Consider the following 22,792-nt stretch of genomic DNA (forward strand, 5'->3'; position numbering starts at 1 on the left):
GCCCTGCAATTGTGAAGGAGTACAATCAGTTTATGGGAGGCGTTAATTTGCAACGTATGACGATTATTCAGCTTTGGCGAAGAAAGCACTACGAATTATTATCCCATTCGTCACGTCGTATTTATGTGAAGCAGGATTTTCTGCCTTGGCGGTGATAAAAAGCAAATAACGATCACGAATAAACACTGAAAGAGAAATGCGAGTGGCAATTTCAAAATGCCAGTATGCTAACTTTTCAAACTAATAGACAAGTGATTTTTTTTACACATCAGTACAAATTTTGTTCAAAACGAGCAAGCAGATCAAACGTAACAGTTGGTTGCATTCGGTCTAAAAATGGCCACCCCTTCAGTTCAGCAGCTTGTGAAAAACAAAGAGTGGTATCGTCCCGTGCTTTTCGCGCGACTTTGAATTTTTGAAACGAGTGACCGACAGGGTTTAAACGCTATAATGTTTACTCGCCTTTTTCTTGATTTAATTTACAAAAGATCGTGTGTTTCGAAGTTTGTGATTGCTGACCCTGATGGTCATTTTACAAATGAAAACTTATTTGCAACGTCATGTCTCTGTGTTCTTCAAGACTTGAGCTAGTTGATGAAGAGCAACAATTCAAGCTAGACCTATCGATATTTTACTTTGGTGTGTAGTATTCAACTGTAAATTTACTGTTTTAATTAGGGTTTACGTGAATAAGAAAAACACATTTATTGCACTGAAGGTAAAGACAGTTTAGATTTCGAAACGTTTGCTGAATATAAGTTTGGTGTTTACTTCTAAGGCTCTTTATTTTAATGTCGATTTAATGTGTTGGTTGTATAAAACAACCTGTTTCAATTCAAAATAATGTTTAGCAATTAATATACTTTTGTGCTTGTGGAAGATTAATTATCGGCTCCTACATGATATTTGGAGTTAGCACATCTCCAACCTTTCAGTTTCAAAATGGAGAACTGACAGCATAACTCGGCAAGTTCATAGTAAGGAAGCCTACCGTAGGTTTCCTAGTAGTATACTAGTAGGGTACCGTTTTTAAAGTCTTTGGCAAGAACCAACCTGGAATCGAACTCAGACCTTCAAGCACAGCAGCCTAACCGAAAGCGGCAACCAAACGGCCATAGCACGAAAGTAATGAAAACTCAATTAACTCCAATGATGTGAATTAAATGTTAAAACGCGTTGATACTAACAGACAATGACTGAAATAGTTAGAACATGTCACCATTTGTATTGTTTAGAAGAAAATAAACTTTGCAGCTCCCTTAGCAACTTTCTGTTGCCCGAGATTAAAATTATTTGACCAAGTAAGCTTATTAACAATGTTGTTCGTTTTCCAGGCTGTCATAAAACTACAATTGCCTTGTGTACTTGTGCAACTAAAAAAACTAATATTTTTAAATCGGTCATGCCATCACCGCTAGTCCAAATTCCTTGCCCTGTTGAAAATTGTAAAATTAAAAAATCTAGGAAGTTGTTAGTAGTGCACTTGAAGTTAGACCATTCGATCAATGTTTCCGTATATAAATGTAAAATAGGAAAGTGTTCCAGTTGGAGCTCAAGCATTGCTGGCTTTGACAAACATGTGGGTAGATGGCACCCAGAATTGGCAGATATAGAAAATAACAGTTCAAAAAAGACTTGCAGTACCAATTTTGGCGATGATTTGGATATGGAGAATCTTGAAGATAACACTGATACTTTTGATTTTCAATCTGAGTTTGCAAACAGCATGGTTCGATTTTGTTTAAAACTAAGAGAAAAATATGGATTAGCCGATGATTCGTATCATTGTATCATGGAAGACATTTTTGCTCTATTTTCGATGTTCCACCAAAATTTGCTTATTCACTTTCAACCTCGAACATCTACACCCAATTACTTGTGTGATAAAAACTATTTACAGCATTTATGGAAGAAAGTTAAAAACAAAACGTTTTTCGAGCGATGTTGTTTATCTATTGGTTTAACCAAGCCTGTTGATGTACCACTGTCAGAAAGCCAAAATTATCAATATGTGCCTATTCTCTCTACGCTGAGTATATATCTGGCTCGCAACGATGTTCAGGAACTTATCTTTGAAAATGATGCACTGGCGTGCTGCAGTGAAGACCAGTTTTGTTCATTCACTGATGGCAAGTTGTTTAAGCAGCATCCTTACTTCACAGGAGATCACACTAAGTTGAGAATCCATCTGTATTGCGACGAGGTGGAAGTATGTAATCCTTTAGGCACGTCGAGAGTCAAACACAAACTGATGTGTTTTCACTTTTTTGTCGGAAATGTGGGCCATAAACATACATCGTCTCTTAAAAATATTTTTTTATGTTTGATTATTGAAAGTCGGTTGCTTAAACAATATGACTTCAACAAAATCCTTGCCCCTTTGGTAGCTGATATTAAAACCTTGGAAACTAAAGGAATTACCATTTTTAATTATAGAAGTGGGAAAGAAATAAGAGCTTTTGGCAGCATTTGTACTGTTTCGGCTGATAATTTGGGTGCTCATGACTTGGGTGGTTTTAGAAAGTGTTTCAGCAGTGGAAGAGTGTGTCGATATTGTATGTGCACCTATGATGAGATCAAGCATACTTTTCAAGAAACCGATTTTGTCATGAGGACACCATCCATCCATTCACAACATATTCAAGCCATTACAAATGATACAACTCTTTGCTCTGTTTATGGGGTATCAAGTGACTGTGCTCTTCATGCTTTGAATGGGTTTTCTGCTGTCAGGTCGTTTCCACCTGACATTATGCATGACTGCTTTGAAGGTATAATACCTTATTTTCTACAATATCTTTTTCGTCATTGTGCTGGTCATACTTGTTCTATTCGTGACATAAATAACAAATTTAGAATGTTTTGTTTTGGTACCTCCGATAACAAAAACAAACCAAGATGTTTGCCAGGTGATGTAGTGCAGGTAAATGGTAAAGTTAGTTTATCGGCAAGTGAGGCCTGGTGCATTTTTCGTCTCCTTCCGTTTATTTTTGATGATATTATTGGTGAATTAGGACCAGCTTGGAAACTGTATTTGTTGCTTGCTGAAATTTTAGACATTGTGGTTGCTCCAAAAATTGATATGGTTTCTATAAATGAATTAAGAATTATGATTCCTCACTTTTTATCTTTGTATTCAAAAAACTCTTCAGACTTGTTTAAGCCCAAATTTCACTACCTTCTTCACTATCCCAAATTAATTGAAAGGTATGGACCACTTAGAAACATTTGGTGTATGCGATTTGAGTCTTTTCATCAAAAAATAAAAAGAATTGTACGTCACACTCAAAACTTTATAAACGTCGCTAAAACTGTTGCTCATCGCATTCAAAGAGGCAAGTGCTATGAGCAATCTGAAAATTCCTACATGACTGCAAGCGAAGAAATGTGTGGTTCAAAGAAGATTGCTATTGCCGATTTGCCTGAAGGTGTTGTTGAGTTTATGACTGATCAATTTGCTTGCCGGGAAGTGTATTCTATTTCAAAAGTAACTGTTAACGGTGTTATGTACCAACCAGGCCGTGTGTACGTTTTAGATGTTTGTAAAGATGATGTTCCTGTATTTGGAATTATAAATGATTTGATTTTGTGTGATGAGACCACTGTTGCAATCTGTTTCTATGTTAAACCGCTTTATTATGAAAAAAAAATGCATTGTTTTGTTGTTGAAATCACCACCAAGTTACTGTTTTTTCAACCTGGTGCTGAAATTCATGCTCACCCTCTTGATATATATGAGGTCAGTGGCAAGAAATGCATACGACTGCGGTATCAAATTAGTCGTTAATGTTGTAGTTGTAATGTAACTTACGTACGGAACTACATCTTGTTTGTTTTTGAATTGTCAGTATTTTACCCAATACAGTAAATATTAATTGTCAGTTGATATTTTGCAGCAAGTTTATACGATACCAAAGTATGGATACCACTAGCAAATTCTTGGTAAATTTTAAAGATACACAAAGAATTGTAAAGTGTAAGAATAGTGAGTTAGTGGGCATTGTTCGAAACTTATTTGTTGTTCAAGGCAGTTTTTTTTTCAAAATGTTTGATGAGGATTTTGGGGTTTGGGAGGATGTACAAGACGTTGAAAGTATTCCTACAAAGTCTAAGCTTCGTGTCATTGAAGGTATGTATTAAAAAGCACGGTATGTTATTTAGCAATTTTTTTTCTTATTTGTCTTATCACAACAACAGATGTATTAAGATGTAAAGAATATCTAAGTCACAATATGTCCAAGCCATTTGGGTTAAACTGGTAGATATCGTTCAATTCTAATCGACTAGATTTGGTTTTGTTATTTGTTTTTATAATGACTCAACGCCCGTCAATGTTGAATTAATGCTAAAAGAAAGGAATTTTCTGAATCACTTCAGTCTGTTTGATTTCTTGGCAAATGTGTTTCGCGTTTCTACCATCCTGCAACACTTAGCGCAGTGGCTAAGCGCCTGACTCAAGATCAGGCGGCGCTGGTTCTGCTTACGTGGTGTGCACTTGAGCAACGCATTTCAAGGACTGTTCTCCACTTCAACAATTAGAAAACTTTACTCTGCCGACCTCGGTAACCGGCCCTGCGTCAGTGGTTCAAAGCCTCGACAAGAATGCGAAACTACCAGGAATAACCAACAAAAGGCTTTGTCAGTCCGAGGATAAATATTCAAAACCAAACCAAAACTAGTTACCTTTTTTCATTCATTTACACGCGTGAAGTAGTACGTCTCCATAGAAGACAAAAACTGTGACTTTGGTTTTAAAAATAAATATTTTTTTCATATTTAATTCTGTGTGACGCTATGAGGAACGCTCACACAATTCCTGTTATCTATGCAGAACCCCTGATTATGATATGCGTTTTCACTAGTGCTAATACGACGTTGACGTTGTAAAAACAGTTAAAACAGAAATACATCAACACAAAACACGGGCAATCACAAAACTATCTGTTTTGCGCGATCAAAGTTCATCCTTGCATTTTCGACAACTCTTTTTTGGGTAATTTGAGTAATATCACTGCTTATTCGACACTAAAACATTGGTGAAAATATTGTTATGGCTCTAAAAATGTGACATCGCGACATGTCTCAACAATACTATGTGCAATTGTGCATTGTCTATGTACATTGTACAAAGGTGTTTTTTCATTTTTAAATAGTCTTTTAAATGATTGGAGGTTGTATAAAACACTTCTGGTAGCAAAAATTAATCTTTGTGTTAATGTGTGCTTGTTATTCTGCCATGATTTCGTGCTTATGATTCAATGGAAAGCAGTTATATACAGTATAGGCTAAGCTGACGATAATATTAAAATTACGTTTTTGTGAATAGATTCTTCTGCACCTGACTTCGGCATTTTGCAAGATGATGTCACCAATTCGTTTGAGTTTAATCCCACTCCTTCTCATTCGACATCCTTCACCAATTCTTTTGGAAACGACCAAATGGTCATTGAAGGCAATGAGTCGTTGTGCAGTGGTGATGGGAATGCTACAAGCAGCCAAATTCCAAATAAGGATCCAAAAAGTGTTTCCAGTCCTAATTGGTTGCTCTCATACAAACTTCCAGACTTTCCACTATTCATAACGGAAAGTCTACAAAAGAGTGAAGACGAGGGCACACCAGTATCTCTTCCCTTGCGCAAAAAGATTGGAAGAATATTATTTAATTCCATTTCTGCTATGACGCTGTAAGTGTAGATTATATTTCATAAAGGGCCTACGTTGTTTTGACAAGTGTACTGTTAGTACCACCAAGTGATTTTAAAAAGGCATTGCTTTAATGAAAAGGTTTTTATTAGACAGTGGTATCTACAACATTTTAAAACCACTTCTTTAACAGCTTTACTACCATCATTAGCTTTAGAATAAGCAAACTTTAAACGTTTATAATAACGAGGACTTTGCACTTATTGTCATATTTTCATCAACTTATCACGTTCAGTTCTGAAGTCGAAAGATTTTGGACAAACTTTGTTTTGATAAGAATCTGACAAGAGCAAATCAACAATAAAAATGGGTAGATGCCTTTTCAAAAACAACTTTTCTTTTGGCCTCACAATTGAATAGTGAAAGTATATCACTGCCAAAGGTCCTCTAACGCTCTTTGCATGTCTAAATGAAATGTTGCTTGGTCGTTCCGTTAGCTCATTTGTTCAAGGGCCTGACTTTGTGCACAAGACACTATAAAATCCAAGTCTGTTCGATTCTCGGGGTATGCGAAGCAACTCATTTCAAGGGCTGCTCTCTCTTTAGCGGCTACTAGTGGTGGAATAATATAAAAACAACAATTAGCAGGAACTTCAGTCTGCCTGCATTATTGATTCAAACTACCTATGAAATTTGGCAAAACTGCCAGGATTAAGCTCTCAAATCAGTCCGAAAATGATAAAAATCTCCTCATCAATTAAAATAGGAGTGCCTCTTTTACTTTCATTTGCACACTACACAACTTTTGTTGATTTGAATTATATTGTTTAGTTAGGTTGGAAAGTTATTCTGTTGATTTTTCAGATATCCATCATCTATTGAGTATCACAGTTCATGTATGGAACTGGTGAAGAAGTTTCCATGTTTGGGAGACAAAAACTCAACAAATCTTGTGGTGCGTAAAAAGTATAGTCTTGTTTTGTAGTGTTTAAGGTGTAAACGACACTAAATCATTATGTGACGGTTTGTGCTTTACTTCAGGGTACATGGGTAAAATCACTAAGGCAAAGGTTCCGCGATTCAAGGAGATCCATGGTGAGCAACCCTGATGTTGCTGCAATGAAAACAAAATACGGTTTCGAGGCACGAAAGAATCACAACAAATTAAACGATAATTCGCAAGTGGTTCCTTTGAAGCGTCGTAACACAAAAGTGACCACGGTAAATATTCTTTTTTGGAGATTGAAATTTCTCTGGTAATTATGCAATTCATTGTTGCTAAAATATGTTGTAGGCATACTTTCAGTACAGGTGTGACTTATTGTCTCATGTGATAAATGTACGTTTCGTAACAGAATGAAGAGGGTGATGGCTGCGAAGATCACGTGAGCCTGGCAAAGCACATCCAAACTTTGAGAGAGGAGTGCAAGAAGCGCTCAAAAAATATGACTCTAATTGCGGACCGAATGGAACGCACGTTTTCGATACGCCGCCATGATGTTTGTGAGGGAGTGCTTACAATAGAAGAATTGATTGAAAAATATCCTGCATTGAAACTGCCAACATGTGTAAGTATTTTTGCTTTTTGAAGCAACCATAAAATTTGACGTTTATTGAAATGTAAGATAGAATGCCTAAGTGCTATGTCTGTATTTTCTTGAATAGAAACCGTGGCTACTTTTTTATTTATTTTTGAACGTTTTGTGCGGCTTCTATTCGAAGGTGGATTCTTTTTTTTATATGAACGTTTTTGTCTTCTAAGTGGTGCTCAGTGGGCATTCGAGTTTATCTACCATGCGTACCGGCAACAAGAAAACGGCAACAGTGGGTCAGCTGCAATTTTAATGTCGCTTTTTGTAAAACCGCTAATCCGACAGCTGCTATTTTTGTCGCATCTGTGTAAAGTAAACAAAACCAAAAAGAAATAGGCACCAGTAGTATTGATTAAGGTGACAATAAAATTTTGCGCTCTCTTGTTAAAAAGTTTTTATTCTATCACTATCCGACCACTACTGTAATGTGACAACTGCTGTTTTTCGCATGTGCAAGCTCTCAACGACAGCCTTTATATTACACGGACTCCGATCGATCGTTTTATTTTGAAATAGTCCTACCTTCAGCAAGTTGCAGTGTTTTGGAGAAATTTAGTCTTGTAAACATGAGCAAAAGGCGTACTTATTCTATAGAATTCAAGACCGAAGTAATTAGTTTGCAGAAAACATTTAAATCGAGAGACCCGAAGAAAAATCATGCGGTTTCAATTTCTAGGGCGGCTTCTGTTGTTTATTTTTAATCAAATCGCGCAGTTTCACTTCGAGAGCGGCTCCTGTTGTTTATTTTAATTAAATCGTGTGGTTTCTATTCAAGAGCGGTTTCCATTCAAGAAAATACGGTAGCTGCAAACATTCCAACTACTGTTTGCAGCATTCTCAACTGCTTATGAAAGTTGAAGAATTGTGTAGATACTGTATGCTGTAACACCAGTCTAAATTCCAACAACAAAAAACATGTAGGTCGCACAGTAGCAGATTATAATATTCTGTAATCTGTGTATTTTTTGTTTTCACTGATTTTTGACCTAACCTCGACAGCATTTGGTTTTGTAAGTTGTGACAGAAAACATTTCCTTCAGTGAAAATTCCAGGTAAAGAAATCAGTCTTTTTTACGTTAATTCAACATTGACAAACGTTGATTTAATGTAGAAACGTCTGACTTTTTAATTAAGTCTTCATACAAAGACAATATTGTATCACATGTTTTTACATTCAATATACGCTCTGCATCTTATACGACAAAATATCCATATTGCTGTATCATTGACAGTTGTTTGCTGAGGCAGCTCGGATCTTGAAGAGGAGCGATGTAAGCTGCCAAGAGGTGTCCCATGCCAACCAACGAGTGTGGGAGGTTATGAATAAAAGAATCAATAACTTCCCAAATGAACTGGCTAAAATAATTGGCCTCAGTGGTAAGTTAAGAAAAATATATAATATATGGTTTGAAGGTATTGAAAATAGAGATAGCCCAATGTCTAGTTTTTTTCATTTGACAGGCAATAATGCATTTACTGTATTGTGCATTTACTTTACATGTGGTGTAAGAAGCAGGTAAACCACGCACCCAGAACTCTTTATTTAATTTGATTAAATGAGTGAAGCAACTTACTTTGCATAGAATTGTCTGATAATATTCTGTTGTGAAATATTTAGCTTGAGAATACGTTTTAATATATCCTGACGGCTTGTCATGTCTGTGCACCATAGTTTTGTTGTGTCTACTGTCCGGCGTTTTGAAAGTACATATCAAAGCCAAGAGAAAGTAACTGGCCACTCTCTTCTCGTTAGTGCCGAAGGCTTAGTTTGATGACAACCTTATCTTCTCATTCCCGAAACTTAGAAACTGAGTTCGGCACCACATTTACCTTAATTATTATGCACATCTGATAGTTATTTTGTATTTGCAGATGGCTGGAGAGCTCTGCTGTGCTTACCACTTGCATTCAAAGAGCGAATGCAGCACTTTGTGATAATTGGCGCTGTAAGTCATCAGTCTATCGCTAGCTGCAATTGATTACAATCACGGTTTTTTGCTTAAACAGTTGGATGCTATTACCTTGCAGTGTCGGTATGCACGTAAGCAGCAGTAAGGTAGGAAGCACAGCTTCACCTACTAAAATGTATCAAAATAAAAAATGGAAAAATGATGATCATCGTAGAATGTGGATGACTGTCTTGCAAAACAATAGTGAAGGTTACAGCTCATTTTATATTCCACATTCACATCAAGCGTTTGCTTGATGAAAGAAAATCGTCGAAAAAATGCGTCACCACTCATTACTCACACCTAGCGGTCAAAAATGATAAACCGTATATCAGCGGAATGCCAACTCTATTTTCTTCGCAATAGTGTACTCTCCAAGACAGAGCGTTAAAAAGAAGAGAGATCACGGGCTCTGAGTCCACTGACGTCACAAATAAAAAATGTATAAACTTTTTTGCCATTTTTTGCTTATGAAAATGCGCATGGTTTTTATCAAGGCTCTGGAATAGGAGTCGTTAAAAAAGGCCGACTGCAACTCCGGCTGCACACAAAACTATGAACAATAAAATATTTGTTTACAACTTTAAACTGCTTGCAATGTGATAAATAAGACTAAACTTCTATTACTTTCAACAACACAACTTTAATGCACAACGTTTCATAAAACCACTGATAATCCAAAGAAATTCTTTATTTTTGAACAGTCACATTGCGCTGCTGAATGCTTCATTGGCTTGCCATTTTTATACTGGCACGAAATTGTTATATTACCATTAATTCTACTATAGCTTATTTGTTCGTGTGCCATAGAGATGGTAGTGAGTCACAACAACAGAATTCGTTGGCATCAAGTCTATACCTTTTCAAGTAGGCTACAATCAGTTTTACCACAGGCCTATAACTCTTATAAGGTTGGTTCAATGCTAATGTTACATCTTGTTTTACAGGATGACAGTTTCAGCTTGAAAAAAGTGGCAACTCCTTATCCCGTCCTCCAATCGAGCACATCCGCGGGATTTGCTTTATACGTTCACAAACAACTGCTGTGCCACATCGTGGAGCCAGAAACTGCAGTGCTTCTGCTCTTGTATACATATTGGATTTTTGACATTAACTTTCCCAAAGAACTCGCCAAAACATTTCAACTTTTAAGTTACTTGTGTGGCATTTCCGTTGACATTAGTACACCTGTGCAAACTTTAATAAACCAGTTTTAAATCATCTATTGCCTTTTTTGAATACTAGTGACAATCAATTTGGGTTTAAGTCTGGCCATAGTACTGGCATGCGTGTGTTTTCTTATTAAAACAAGCAGTGTCCTCTTATATCAGTCATGACACTGCTGTATATTCTGTTTTTTTGAATGCTTCAAAAGCCTTCGACAAAGTCAATCATCATTTATTGTTTAAAACGCTTATCACACGCAACGTGCCTACTGCCTATCTATTTTGTTCGCTTATTGGAATACTGGTATAGTAAACAAACCATGCAAGTGAGGTGGGGAGGTCATCTGTCCCAATCATTTAATGTGTCCAATGGAGTCAGACAAGGTGGGGTGTTAAGCCCCTATCTTTTTGCTGTATATATTGATCAGCTTTCTGATGAGCTCAATAAAACAAAAGTTGGTTGCTATGTTGGCAACTCTTGTCTAAATCATATCATGTTTGCTGATGACATTTGCTGCCTCCCCACCTATTTTGTGTGGCTTACAAAATTTGTTAGATGTTTGCCACAAGTATGCTGTTGAACATGAAATTACTTTCAATTCTAAAAAGTCATTTGGTATGTTATTTTCCCCAAAAAACTTTTATCTCTCACGTGCTCCTCTGCTACATCTAAGTAAATCTGAAATTGTGTTCACACTCTGTAAAATACCTGGGTGTATTTATTGAGAGTTCTCTCTCAGATGAAAATGATATTTCAAGGCAGGTATACGCTCTCAGTACTGTGCTGCAAATAATGCTAAATCTCATTTCGCTAAATGCTCACCCGCTGTAAAAAACATTGTAGCCTATTTCGCTCTTATTGTATGTTCTTTTACGCATCTCAGTTGTGGAACAAGTTTACATCTTCTAGTATAAAACGATTACGTGTTGCTTACAATGATTCTTTTAGAATATTGCACAACTTGCTTCGTTTTGTCCGTGCCCGTGAATATCAAGTAATGTATAATATAACAACGTTTGATGCTTTATTGAGGAAAAACATGTTTTCGTTTATCAACCGTTGCATTCACTTCTCAAATCGCTTTATATCAGACCTGATGTCATTTGATTATTTTTATCGTTCTGAATACTTTCAATTCTTCCAACGCTCATTGTATGTAAATTTGTAACAGTTGACAGCCCATTTAGTGAGCTTTTAAATAAATAATAATAATAATACTTTGGTAGTGCTGGTGTAAGGCAGTGATTTTTAAGAAATTTATTAACTGGACTATATGTTGTTCCATGGAACACCGGTCGAAAATTAAAATCACAACAGCTTTGCGTTTGTCTTTCTGCAATTCTTGCCCATTATCAAGTTTGTGCTTATCCAAACAGGCCCAGATATCTCATTGAGAAAAACTGAAAATGAATAAATTGTTATTGTATTGTTTATTTTATTGCATTATATGCCATTAGACTATATTATAAAATCCGGTTTGGTGTTCCGCAAGATTATTTTAATGCTTAAAGTGTTCTGTGGCTCAAAGAAGGTTGAAAAACACTTAAGTAAGGAACACTTTTCACGCAACCTGGCGGATTGGGAGGTATAGAAAATACAACGAAAAACATACAAGAACACGAGTTAATGCGAAAAAACGGTCTGAATTATAGAGTGGACATTTCCACCTCAAGCAAAAGAAATAAGGCAAAAAATAGGACCATCCGAAAGGGTGGAAATTTAGTCAGCCTGAGAGTGGATCCTGCTGAGGTGGAAATCTCCACCTCAGATGAAGGGTGGAATTTTACAGCTTTTATGGTGGAAAAATCCACCCTATAAGTGTACAGGGTGGTCTCTGTTTTCCACCCTAGAGGGTGGAAATTTCCACAGTTTAGGGTGGATTTGGCTAGGGGTGGAAATTTCCACCATTGGTCAAGGGTGGAATTATCCACCATTTTTGGTGGAAATATCCACCCTACAAAGGCATAGGGTGGAAAACAGAGACCACCCCTAGGGGTGGAAATTTATACACTTTTCACTTAACAGTGCAGTAGCCTGTAGTTACAAGCCCGAAAATCACTCATGCGTAGAGGCTGTATTCCTTTCGCCTGAAACCAAAAGCAGCCGCTATGAGATACGCATTGACGTCACTGGGAAAGCAACTTTAACCATAACACCAGATAACACATCTGATTGGCTAAGCAGCTGGTGTCGTTTTGCAAAACGATTGAGGATTGGATAAAACGAAGGCGTTTTTCAATGTAGGGTAAGCAATTTTGAAAGTTGATTTCTCTGGAGCTTCAGTGATGGTTTCTGACAAAAGCGTTTGCGTTAATTGGCATTTATAGGCAAGAAATGCGGTTTGGTGAGGACTTAGACTACTCACAAGCGTTACGAGTAATTCTAGTCACGAACACAGTAATTTTCAAGTTAAAATAGACTTGATAAAAATAATAAGAAGTTAAACCTAGAATTCAGTCATTATATTTTGCATAGTTTTCGCTCAGGTAAGCACTGCTTTCCTTGCTTTCCCTCACCGATCGTCACTGGATATTACCATTCGTCATTATCGCTTAGCAACGGTGGTGTTTGATGGATATGGCGGTCCGTCTATCAAAGACGCGGCATGAACGTCCACCCGGTTGTTCACTTTACTGTAGACACCGAGTTCATTGGAAAGAAGGAGCAGTTCTTGTCTCGAGCTTGCAACAAAGAAAGATTGATTTCTCCAATTTCTGCTCAACTGAGGAATAGAAGCTGCAATGTGATCAACTCACCAGGTGATGCAGATGTTGACATCGTCAAGACGGCAGATGGACAGCCCTCATCGACATAGTACGACTTTAATTGGTGAAGACGCAGACCTTTTAATATTGTTACTATATAGTATATACACTATGCTGACACTGACCCAGACATTAAAGACCTTTACTTCCGCTCCGACAAAGCTTACGCAACCAAGATACACGACATCAACAAACTTAAAGCAATCATCGGACCAGACATATGCTCACAGCTCCTCTTCATTCATACATTCATCGGTTGTGATTCAACGTCAAGGATATTTGGTATCGGGAAGAAGACGGCTTTCAAGAAACTAGTGAAAGGCCCCCAATAATCAAAGAAGGTGCAAATTGCTTTATTCTCCCAAATCAGACAGACCACATCATTAAGGATCTTGGAAACAAAGCTATGACCGTTATGTTTGGCAACGATGGCAGTAGTAACCTAGAGACACAGCGCTACAATACATTGGTAAAGAAAATTACAAAAGCCAAGTCCTTTGTTCACCCTGAACGTTTGCCACCAACATCATTCTTTACCAAATTCTACTGCCTCAGAGTTTACTACCAGATTATGGTCTGGATGGGTACTGATGATGGTATGGATGCTCTAGACTGGAGATGGAAAGTAGACAATAATCAGATGGTTCCAATTATGACGGACATGAAAGCTGCCCCGGACAACCTACTGACAATGATACACTGCAATTGCGAATCGTGTTCACCTCACTGTAGTTGCCGGAGATATGTGCTACCATACCATGCTGGATGTGGACCATGACAAACTGGTTCATGTGTCCATACAGCAATCACATAATTACAGACGATGACATCGAGAGTGACAGCGATGAGCATTAGTAATACTTGATCCATTTGCTTTCTTTACGCTGATTATGTCAAGAGTCTACATCAGCACATCGTATAAACTCTTTATGCCTGCTCAGTTTACCCAAATATAGGCTATATAGAAATTTATCGGTTTTTTTAATAAACAATATATTGCTATTGTACATTTTTAATTGTTTTGGCAGCCATCTTGGATTGCCAAGGTTCCAAGGTTCCAAGCAATCTCAAAAAGTTATCCTTTTATGATTTCAAAAAACATAGCAAAGCATCAGCTTTGCAAAGTTATGATACTTGATAAGTGGGTCTTCATTTGGCCTAAGCTCTTACATTCAACAATGTCTATTGTCATGGTGTCCAGTGTCCACTGATTTTCATGATTACTATTAGTTGGAAAATCTCGCACACAATTTTATGAAGCTGACAATTAATTGTAAGCCACTAGTCGAAGTATTAGTCTTGTTTGTGTTTTCTTTTTTGATTGTAACTAATTTGGTTAAATTGTTGATTAGTTTCATAACTCAAATTATTCTTTCCAGGGTGGCAACTGACTAGTTGACCGTATGGTCGTTTCGTTGTCTCCCTATCAATAACAAAACCTAAACATTGTATGTATTATTGTTTTATGTCACTTTTGTGTTTTGTTTTTTGATAAATAAACGATTGATTGATTGATTGATTGCCATATTGAATTTATAGGCTATCAGACAATTTAACAATTCTGAGAATGGTCTTATTGACTTTACAGTGTATAAAAACCTAGATATAGACGCCAAAACTACATGTTTTGGTCATATGATGACCAAGTTATGGTCAATTTACTGTTATTTCAATGGTTTGGCGACCGTGATGACCGAGTATGGTCAATTTACTGTTATTTCAATGGTTTGGCGGCCCTCTTGAAAATAATCACTTTCCGGAAGTTGGATTCCTTAAGATTTTGATTATGTTAGTACAGTACTGACACCCAATACTAATCAAATCAGTTGAAAAACCTTTTGTTGCAATTTTTTTGGGGTCAAACCATATATGCCCCTACCTATAGTTATTGCCTACCTACCATACTAACCTATAAGAAAAACATCTGAAAAAAAATCACATAACAAAATTATGACGTCATTCATGATGCAATGCTGACGTCATATTTGAAGGGATAATTATTTTAGCATTGGTAACTTATTGTAACCAAAAAAGTAACACTAACAACAAACAAGCGACTACAATAAGAAAAAAACAAGCAAAAAATTAATGTTATGACGTCACAATGACGTCATTAGTAACATAATTTTGTGTGATTTTTATCTCGTATATTTTGTAGTGGCAGTCAGTCCAAATGTAAAAAAATAACGTATCTAATTGCACAAAAATGCCGTAAAAAGAGCTCAAAATTGATTTGGGGGGAATCCCCGATTTGGGGGTGATCACGTGACCCACAAAGTTGCGGCACCCACTATAATTGAAGTTAGATTCATCAACTACAAAAAAATGCAGAAAAACAACGTGTAACACGTTTAGCCTAAAGATGCTCATTTTTGCCCCTAAGGGCCAGCATTATATTAAAAACTTGTCTTCGACTTGTAGCAAGTTGCTTTTATTGAAAAGAGATTTGGTGGGAGTTCTGTCCTTAATCTTGGTGAAGTTTAAACAGCGAATGATGCGATTGTGTACCAGATTTAAAGGATACAGTTCCGTTTTAGACGCACGACCCCAACAGATAATACCATACATTAGGTGGGAGTGAACTAGAGCATAGTAAACTGCTCTTAATGTCTGGGAATTTACGCACTTTCTTAATCGATATAGAGCACCACAGCTTTGAGAAAGTTTTGTTGAGATTATATTGATGTGCTGTTTCCATGTGCTGTACGACTTTCCGGGTGTGCGCTTAAGCAACGCATTCTATGGACTGCTCTCTATTCAGCCTAATGGATAGAATAATTCCCCCGCAGCAAGACTTCAACAATCGGAAATTTCACTCTGTCAATCTCGGTAACCGGCCCTGCGTCAAAAGCATCTACAAGCAGGCCCGGATTTAGAGGGGGGCAGAGGGGGCAGTTGCCCCGGGCCCCCCGACTTTTGAAGGGCCCCCCTATGTGGAAAAAAATGTGATTTTGTGTTATTTTTTTCCTTTTGGCCTTTAAAGTTTCTGCAAAATGCTGTGCAGTACTGGACTGATGCTACTGTAGATGTAGAGATGGTTTTTCGCGCCGTAGGCTTGAAAATTTTTTTTGCACGGGGGCCCCCCGATCTAAAAGTGCCCCGGGCCCCCCATCAGCTAAATCCGGCCCTGTCTACAAGTATGCGAAACTACAAGAATAACCTAGTAGGCCTATGCAAAACTACGGTACCAGGAATAACCTATCAAGGCTTTGCCAGTTCGAGGATAAAAATTCAAAACCAAACCAATATATAGCCCTACGACGGCTGTATATGAGCGGCGTCCCATCATGCAGTAGGCCACGCCACGCCTGCTACATTATACTTTTATAAAAACAAGTCCAAAATTTAGCATCTGAAAATCAAAAATAGACCAAACGTTAAAAGCTAAGCTACCAATCAACGACCGCTGATTTTTTCGGCGACTTTGAAACAATACTTTCAAAGCTAATTTTGTTGGAAAACCAGGGAAAATGGAAACTTTACAAGTAACAAAATCATGTCATAACTTCTACACTTTCATTTATTTTGATACCTTGTTGCCGGGGAATGGAGCGTCCATCATGGTAGTCGAAAGATGTTTGCTGAGTAGCTGTAGCGCACCCAGCACGGGGCTAAGGGGGCTCAAGCCCCCCCAACCCGCCACCAAAAATTAAGGTTTTGTATGTAGCCTACCCCATTTATACATTTTGCTTACAGGTTAGATATAAATAAGACACAACAATACAACAGGGCTGAGCATTATAACAATATCTTTTACATATTTACAAATAGTTTTAATAGTCGAACGTTTTCGGCTTAACTTAAGCCCTCATCAGGAACCTGAAAATATTTATAAAAATGCAATAAATTTCAACTTTTTGAAGGTAAAATTTCATTACGAAAAGGCAACTAGCCTACATGAATACCTACAAAAAATTTGCACCCCAGGGAACGTGATAGCCTACCTAGGCCTACATCAAGTAAATGTTGAGGATAATAGACGCGGCTCCAGCAGATACGTTAATTGTTTGTTTAAATTTGGGTTATAGCCTTTGATTAACACTGCTTCCTGAATTTGGTGTCAAATTGGGATTTGCCTTTGCGTAAAATTTTAAACGAGTCAGCAGAGAATTTTCGATATGTACAAAAAGAACACTCCATGATATGGTCTTTGGTGGCATTTTTAAAGTTCAGATGCTCTCGTGGTTAAATGTCTGGTGGACACGTCAATGCCGAATCACACGGACATGTAAAACTGTAGGCTATACGAAATTCGAGCAGAGAAACAAAAGCGTCTGCAACTTTAGTTGAACCTATGTCGGCAGCCGTGGCCTATGTCGGCAGCCGTGGCCGAGTGGTTAGCGCGTTGGGCTCGCAGTCGAGAGCCTGCATGTTCGACTCCAGCCACCCGCACTTGCTGTTGTTTCTCTGGGCAAGAAACTTTACGATAATTGCCTCTACCCAGTGATCGATTTCGAGTAATGGAAGTAGTAGGGAAAGAGGAGATCGATATCTGCTGGCAGATTGAAAAAGCAGATTTCTGACAGATTCAAAAAGCAGAGCAGTCTGGCAGAGCCAAAAGCAGAGCCTTGGCAGAGCAGTCTGGCAGAGCCTTGGCAGAGTCTTAACCTCTGTCCTGGCAGTATTTCTTGTTTGTTTATTTTATGAGAAAAGCAGTGCTCTGGTACTGCCCTGGTAGTTGTCTTGTTTGTTTATAAAACACTGTCCTGGCAGAGCCTTAGCAGAGCAAGTGCTCTGCCCTGGCAGAGTCTTGGCAGAGCCAAAAGCAGTGCTCTGGCACTGCCCTGTTCTGGCACTGCCCTGGTCTTGTTTGTTTATTTTATGAGAAAGGTAGTGGTCTTGTGTAAAGCTTACCACGATGTCACAACCATTGCGTCAGATGTTTTATTTCAATACATACACGATCAACAAATACAATATAAACGATATCACGTTTGTGAAGAAAATAGCGATTTATACTGCTCAAAGCGAAACTAGATCAATTGCATATAAACTGATCACAATTAAATGCAAAGTGGACTTGTGGTTATACCGTCTGGATGAACTTGGCGCTTAGGGTAAAAGTAGGTGAGACCATTTTTTGTCTGTGTGTATGTGAAAACTTTGTTGTTCTGTGCTCTGAATGAAATGTTTGTGCCTGATTGGTTATGTTTGGTTCGAATGACGTTGAGGTATGAATCCTTGTTGAAATTGTTTTGTCTCACACTGATTCCTTTGGAAACTTGTTTATTACTTTTACCAAAACAGTAATAGGTCTTGCTGGAAAGACCTATGAAGCCGGATCCTTCCCACTCTAACTTGAAAAGCCCAGGGGTTCTCTTATCAAAGAGTTGCTGGCGGACACAACAATCCTTTTGGTGAAAGACACCCCCAGACATTTTCAGGCGAACAAACTCCTCTCGATGAGTAGGACAGGCTTTTGCAGGAAGCCATTTGTGGTAGTTTGTGTAAAATTGTTTGCGTTTTTCAGGAATGATGACATCTTCGAGGCAAGGGGCAGAGAGAGCGTAATACAATGAATCTGTATCCATCTCTAAACACTGAAAGTCTCTACGATCAACAAAGTTATCCAAAAAGTTATAATAAAATTCTAACATTCTCAGTTTTGCATACCCATAGACAAAAAAGCCAATTTGAAGTGGGAGATCTAATTTAATTTTGTTTTTGAAACATTCTACTTCATACAGACTTTCAGAGAGTGGATTCAAATGGTGAAAAAAAGGTTCGTTGATTGCCTTGTGTACAGAGTCATTGGTGTGATATGACATGTGTTTGTGTTTTGTCTTGTTTGTGATGGATTTTCCATAGCTTGAATTTCCCCATAATTTGAATGTGTCCCCAATAATTGCCTTGTCTGGATCAGCATCACCTCCTCTCCTTGCCATGGAAACTTGGTTACCAAATTCTTCAAAACAGTTTTTTGGAGTGTATTGGATCACTTCATAAATTTTAGTCACAACAAGGCCGTGTTCTAAGTACCATTTTAACAGGGGTGTGATCAATAAAACTTTAGAACCAAAATAACTCCCAATGAGCATTCGTCTTGGTTTGGATAATATTTGATTTTTTTCTGCAAACTCCAGCATGTATTCTCCTATGTCTATGTCTCCTGGATACATCAACATTTTTAAAAATGGGGCAAAATTCAGAAAAGTGCTTTTTTAAATTGTCAGGAGTCTCAATATCACACAACACCATTCCAAAAAGTTTGTCTTGTTTAATGTAGGAAAGAAATGTGTCCTGAGTCATGTTGTGTAAAGGTTTAATGATGTTTAAAGTTTTCAAGAACTGTTTTACAATACTCGTTTTCTTTTCTTCAAGCCAGTCACACTCATACATCTCAACCACTCTGTAACCCAAATCATGCAAATACTTAGAATTTTTTTCTGTGTTTTCCCATTGTCTCGCCGTTGGATGCATTTGTCTCTTTCATGCAACCAGTTGAAGGATCAATATTGAGGTGGCATGCATGACCGTGCCAAAAGCATCCGTGAAATTGATACACAGTGCGTGTTTCTTTGCAAAAACCATCCACGGGAAGCTTTCCAATTCTCTTTTCCCCTCCGTTGAATTGATGTTGGATTGAAAGACCTTGCTGAGATGAAAGAAACTCCAACCACTCCATCGCGAGAAGGCCGTATTTGTGGGAGGTCACTGGTTTAAAGTTTTCACACTGTTTGTACCGAATAAAACCCCCAGTGGGCATATCCTTCATAATAGCAGAAAGGTAGAGCGCGTTTGCATCTTGACCCTGAATGGACTGACACAATTTTGCTTCTGAACCAAATTCATGTTCCCTGAGTTTTGTTACCTCTTTCTCATGATAGCGGTGGAAGATAATGGAAGGACCCCCTACAATTTGTGACTTGATGAGTTCATGCAGGTCTTTGTTTTTTTCATTGATGAGCGTGAAGTTGACATCAGGAGTTAAAGTGGAAAAAGGATATTTTAAAGTGAGGCCTGGAACAGAAATTCCATCTTTGAACATGTCTAAACCTTTGGATTTGTAAAAACTAAAAGCTTTGTCAATGGCTTGCAAGAAGGGGCCCACATCCAGATTATTGTAATACACAAGAAAGTCTTTCATGGTCTGCATGTTTTCCTCTTGCCAGATTTTTTGGCACAAAGCGTAATTTTCCTTCGAAATGTTGCACCCTTTCAAGGTGTTGTAAAATGCATCATAGGAGGGAAGAGAGGTGTGGTTCAATTTTGACAAGTCATCTAACCATTCATAAGGAAAGAAAAACTTTTTTTGTTCCACCCCATACGCTTTAATGAATTTGTCATATGAAGATCCGGCAGCCAAAAAATTGGAAAAATCAAGAAACTTTAAAGTAGATGTTTTGACACACATAAAATTGTTATTTCGCTTCACTACAAACACAATGTCAGGTTGAAGAAAAGAAAAGAATTCTGTCTTGACAAGATTGATGTCGTACCTTCCGGAATTGAACCCTAAAACAGGTAATTCTTTTAAAAAACTGCGAAAACGTTGCATTAATGACTGAACATGTTTGTGATTGGGATTAGACTCATCAGGACCACATAGGCGCTCAAGTTCCTCAAACACACAAGAAAATTTTTTACAAAGAATGTCATAAGCGTGTGCCGATATTTTGTTTAAATAATCCAATTTTTGTTTCACCAAATCGTGTGTACTCCCTGTACTGAGAAAACAGACAGGAGACTGAAAGTTGGGAACATTACTGCTAACGCTGACAGAACATGCAATGTGTTTAGCTCCCCATTGAATTGTGGTAGTAGGACTAGGGAGTTGCTCTTTTGAACACAAAGACTCATAGTCGTAGGTCGCTCTGAAATTGTAATAGCGATCCGATTGTGGTATGGAAATTCCCAGGTCCTCAAGTTGTTAAAAAATGGTGAGAGGAGTATGATAAGACCCACCAACATATTTGTACTTTACATTGAAATCACAGGTTCTGACGTGTCGATTATAGTTGTGGTTGGTCGTCCAATTTTTTTGACATTTTGGACATTTGTATGTGTTGGCGTAGAAAGTCATGTTGAAAATGTAGCTGAAATGGCTTTTAAATAAATTTAAGTTCATGGTGTCCTGAAAGTGACAATGACTACGTTGCACAAGACTTGCTACAGCTCCCTCCCCATCCCATTCTAACGAATATACAAAAATGTTGACTTTGAATAATTTTTCTACTTCCCCAATAGGGTGGAGTGAAAATAACTTTTTCGCGAAATTCAAAAACATAGCCCCCTAAAAAGTTGCTTTTGTTCATGAAAAACGCATTTGTGAAAAAAAAAAAAAAAAAAAATAATGTCTTGGTGAATCTCAATCCACAAATCAAAGATGGCCGCCAACTTTGCTTGAAAATACATTAAATTCACCATAACTTTGCCAATACTTGCCCAATTTTTATCATATTTCAACAAGGTTTCCTCGTTGATGTCATAAAACACTAGAAATACATATGATGACAGGGTGAGCAAATTATGACGTCACCAAATCCAATATGGCCGCCAAATTTTGTTTTTCACATTTCCTATCCAAGTTACACACTTCTTTTCGATTTGCTCCAACGTTTGATAGTTATATGGAGTTATCCTGTCTTCTGTCTTGGGTACGATTGTTCCTCTTGATAATAGTAAATACAGATGGAAGCTTTATTTAGTATAGTATTCATCTAGAAATTAAATATACCTTCCACAATTGCAACAGAGTAGGATAGGACGTTTAGCTGTTAAGCCCGTAGAATTAACGTTTCCAGTTCACGCCACGTGGAGGTAGTCCTACATGTGAACCTTTTAGGGGACAAACCGGGGATGGAATACGTTTGTCGCCCAAGGGCATTCTGGGAAATCCAAGGGATATGAATTTCACCCCAGAATGACCTGTTCAATGTAACCTTCACTGAAATTCTAAACTTTGAAATCAGCCTTGCTGTCAAACTTTGGCATTTTGCGCCTGCTCTCTAATCGAGCCCTGATGAAACCATCTCTGTTATCTTTTCCACAAACGGAGCCTGAAGCCTCTGTCACAAGCTTAACATGACGTTCCACAGCCTGGTTATGACAGGGGAAACTTTCAACTGTGAGAGGACTCATCGTGAATGGATTTGTTTTGATCATATTAATCAAATCTTCATTGCTAAAGTTCTTGGTGTGAGGAGGTTCAGTGATATCTTCGGTCTAGCTGTCAATTATTTCTATATAATTCCTAGCGTGAAGGTTCAAGGTTGGCACTCTAAAAACTCGCACTGTACTGCTGCTCTTGCGTTCTCTGGACTTCAGTATTCGCCTGAGAGCCAGTTCTCTGATACTGATGTTGTCGTCTGCCAACATTGCCAGCAGAACGTTTTCAGGATGCGCAAAAAGGCATTTCTCTGGATAGCATTCATAACAACTTCCTTAAGCTCATCCTCAAGATACCTGGCCTTATCTACCATGTTGTAGACATGTTTTGCTCCATCTGTACACAAAGATTCCTTTTTAATAGAGAACCACATCGGTGCATACACTTTCAAAATAAAGGTGACAACAGTCTTCAATTCTAAGGACGGTGCTTCTGTTGAAATATACAACCGCAATATGCGATTTGCTATAGTCAGCCATCTTGCTTGATTAATTGTACCAGGGCATTTGAGTGAAAGGTCCACGGAGCAACAACCTTTGCTAATAGCCAGACAGACTTCAAACAGAT

General features: G+C 37.9%; 1 protein-coding gene and 1 pseudogene across 1 annotated transcript; one reads left to right on the top strand and one right to left on the bottom strand.

Annotated features, from left to right (window-relative positions):
* The first annotated feature begins 4,044 nt into the window (after positions 1–4,044).
* On the top strand, positions 4,045–10,401 carry LOC145778340 (sterile alpha motif domain-containing protein 3-like). Its single transcript, XM_082589809.1, has 8 exons — positions 4,045–4,129; positions 5,327–5,684; positions 6,508–6,598; positions 6,685–6,864; positions 6,999–7,211; positions 8,468–8,612; positions 9,108–9,181; positions 10,132–10,401. Exons 1-8 carry the CDS (start codon positions 4,045–4,047, stop codon positions 10,399–10,401), a joined length of 1,416 nt encoding a protein of 471 aa, XP_082445935.1.
* A 7,718-nt stretch (positions 10,402–18,119) lies between these two features.
* On the bottom strand, positions 18,120–21,139 carry LOC145778342 (uncharacterized; annotated as a pseudogene).
* Between the last annotated feature and the right edge of the window lie 1,653 nt (positions 21,140–22,792).

Source organism: Aplidium turbinatum, chromosome 10 (genome assembly GCF_918807975.1).
Source record: "Aplidium turbinatum chromosome 10, kaAplTurb1.1, whole genome shotgun sequence".
NCBI classification, from domain to species: domain Eukaryota; kingdom Metazoa; phylum Chordata; class Ascidiacea; order Aplousobranchia; family Polyclinidae; genus Aplidium; species Aplidium turbinatum.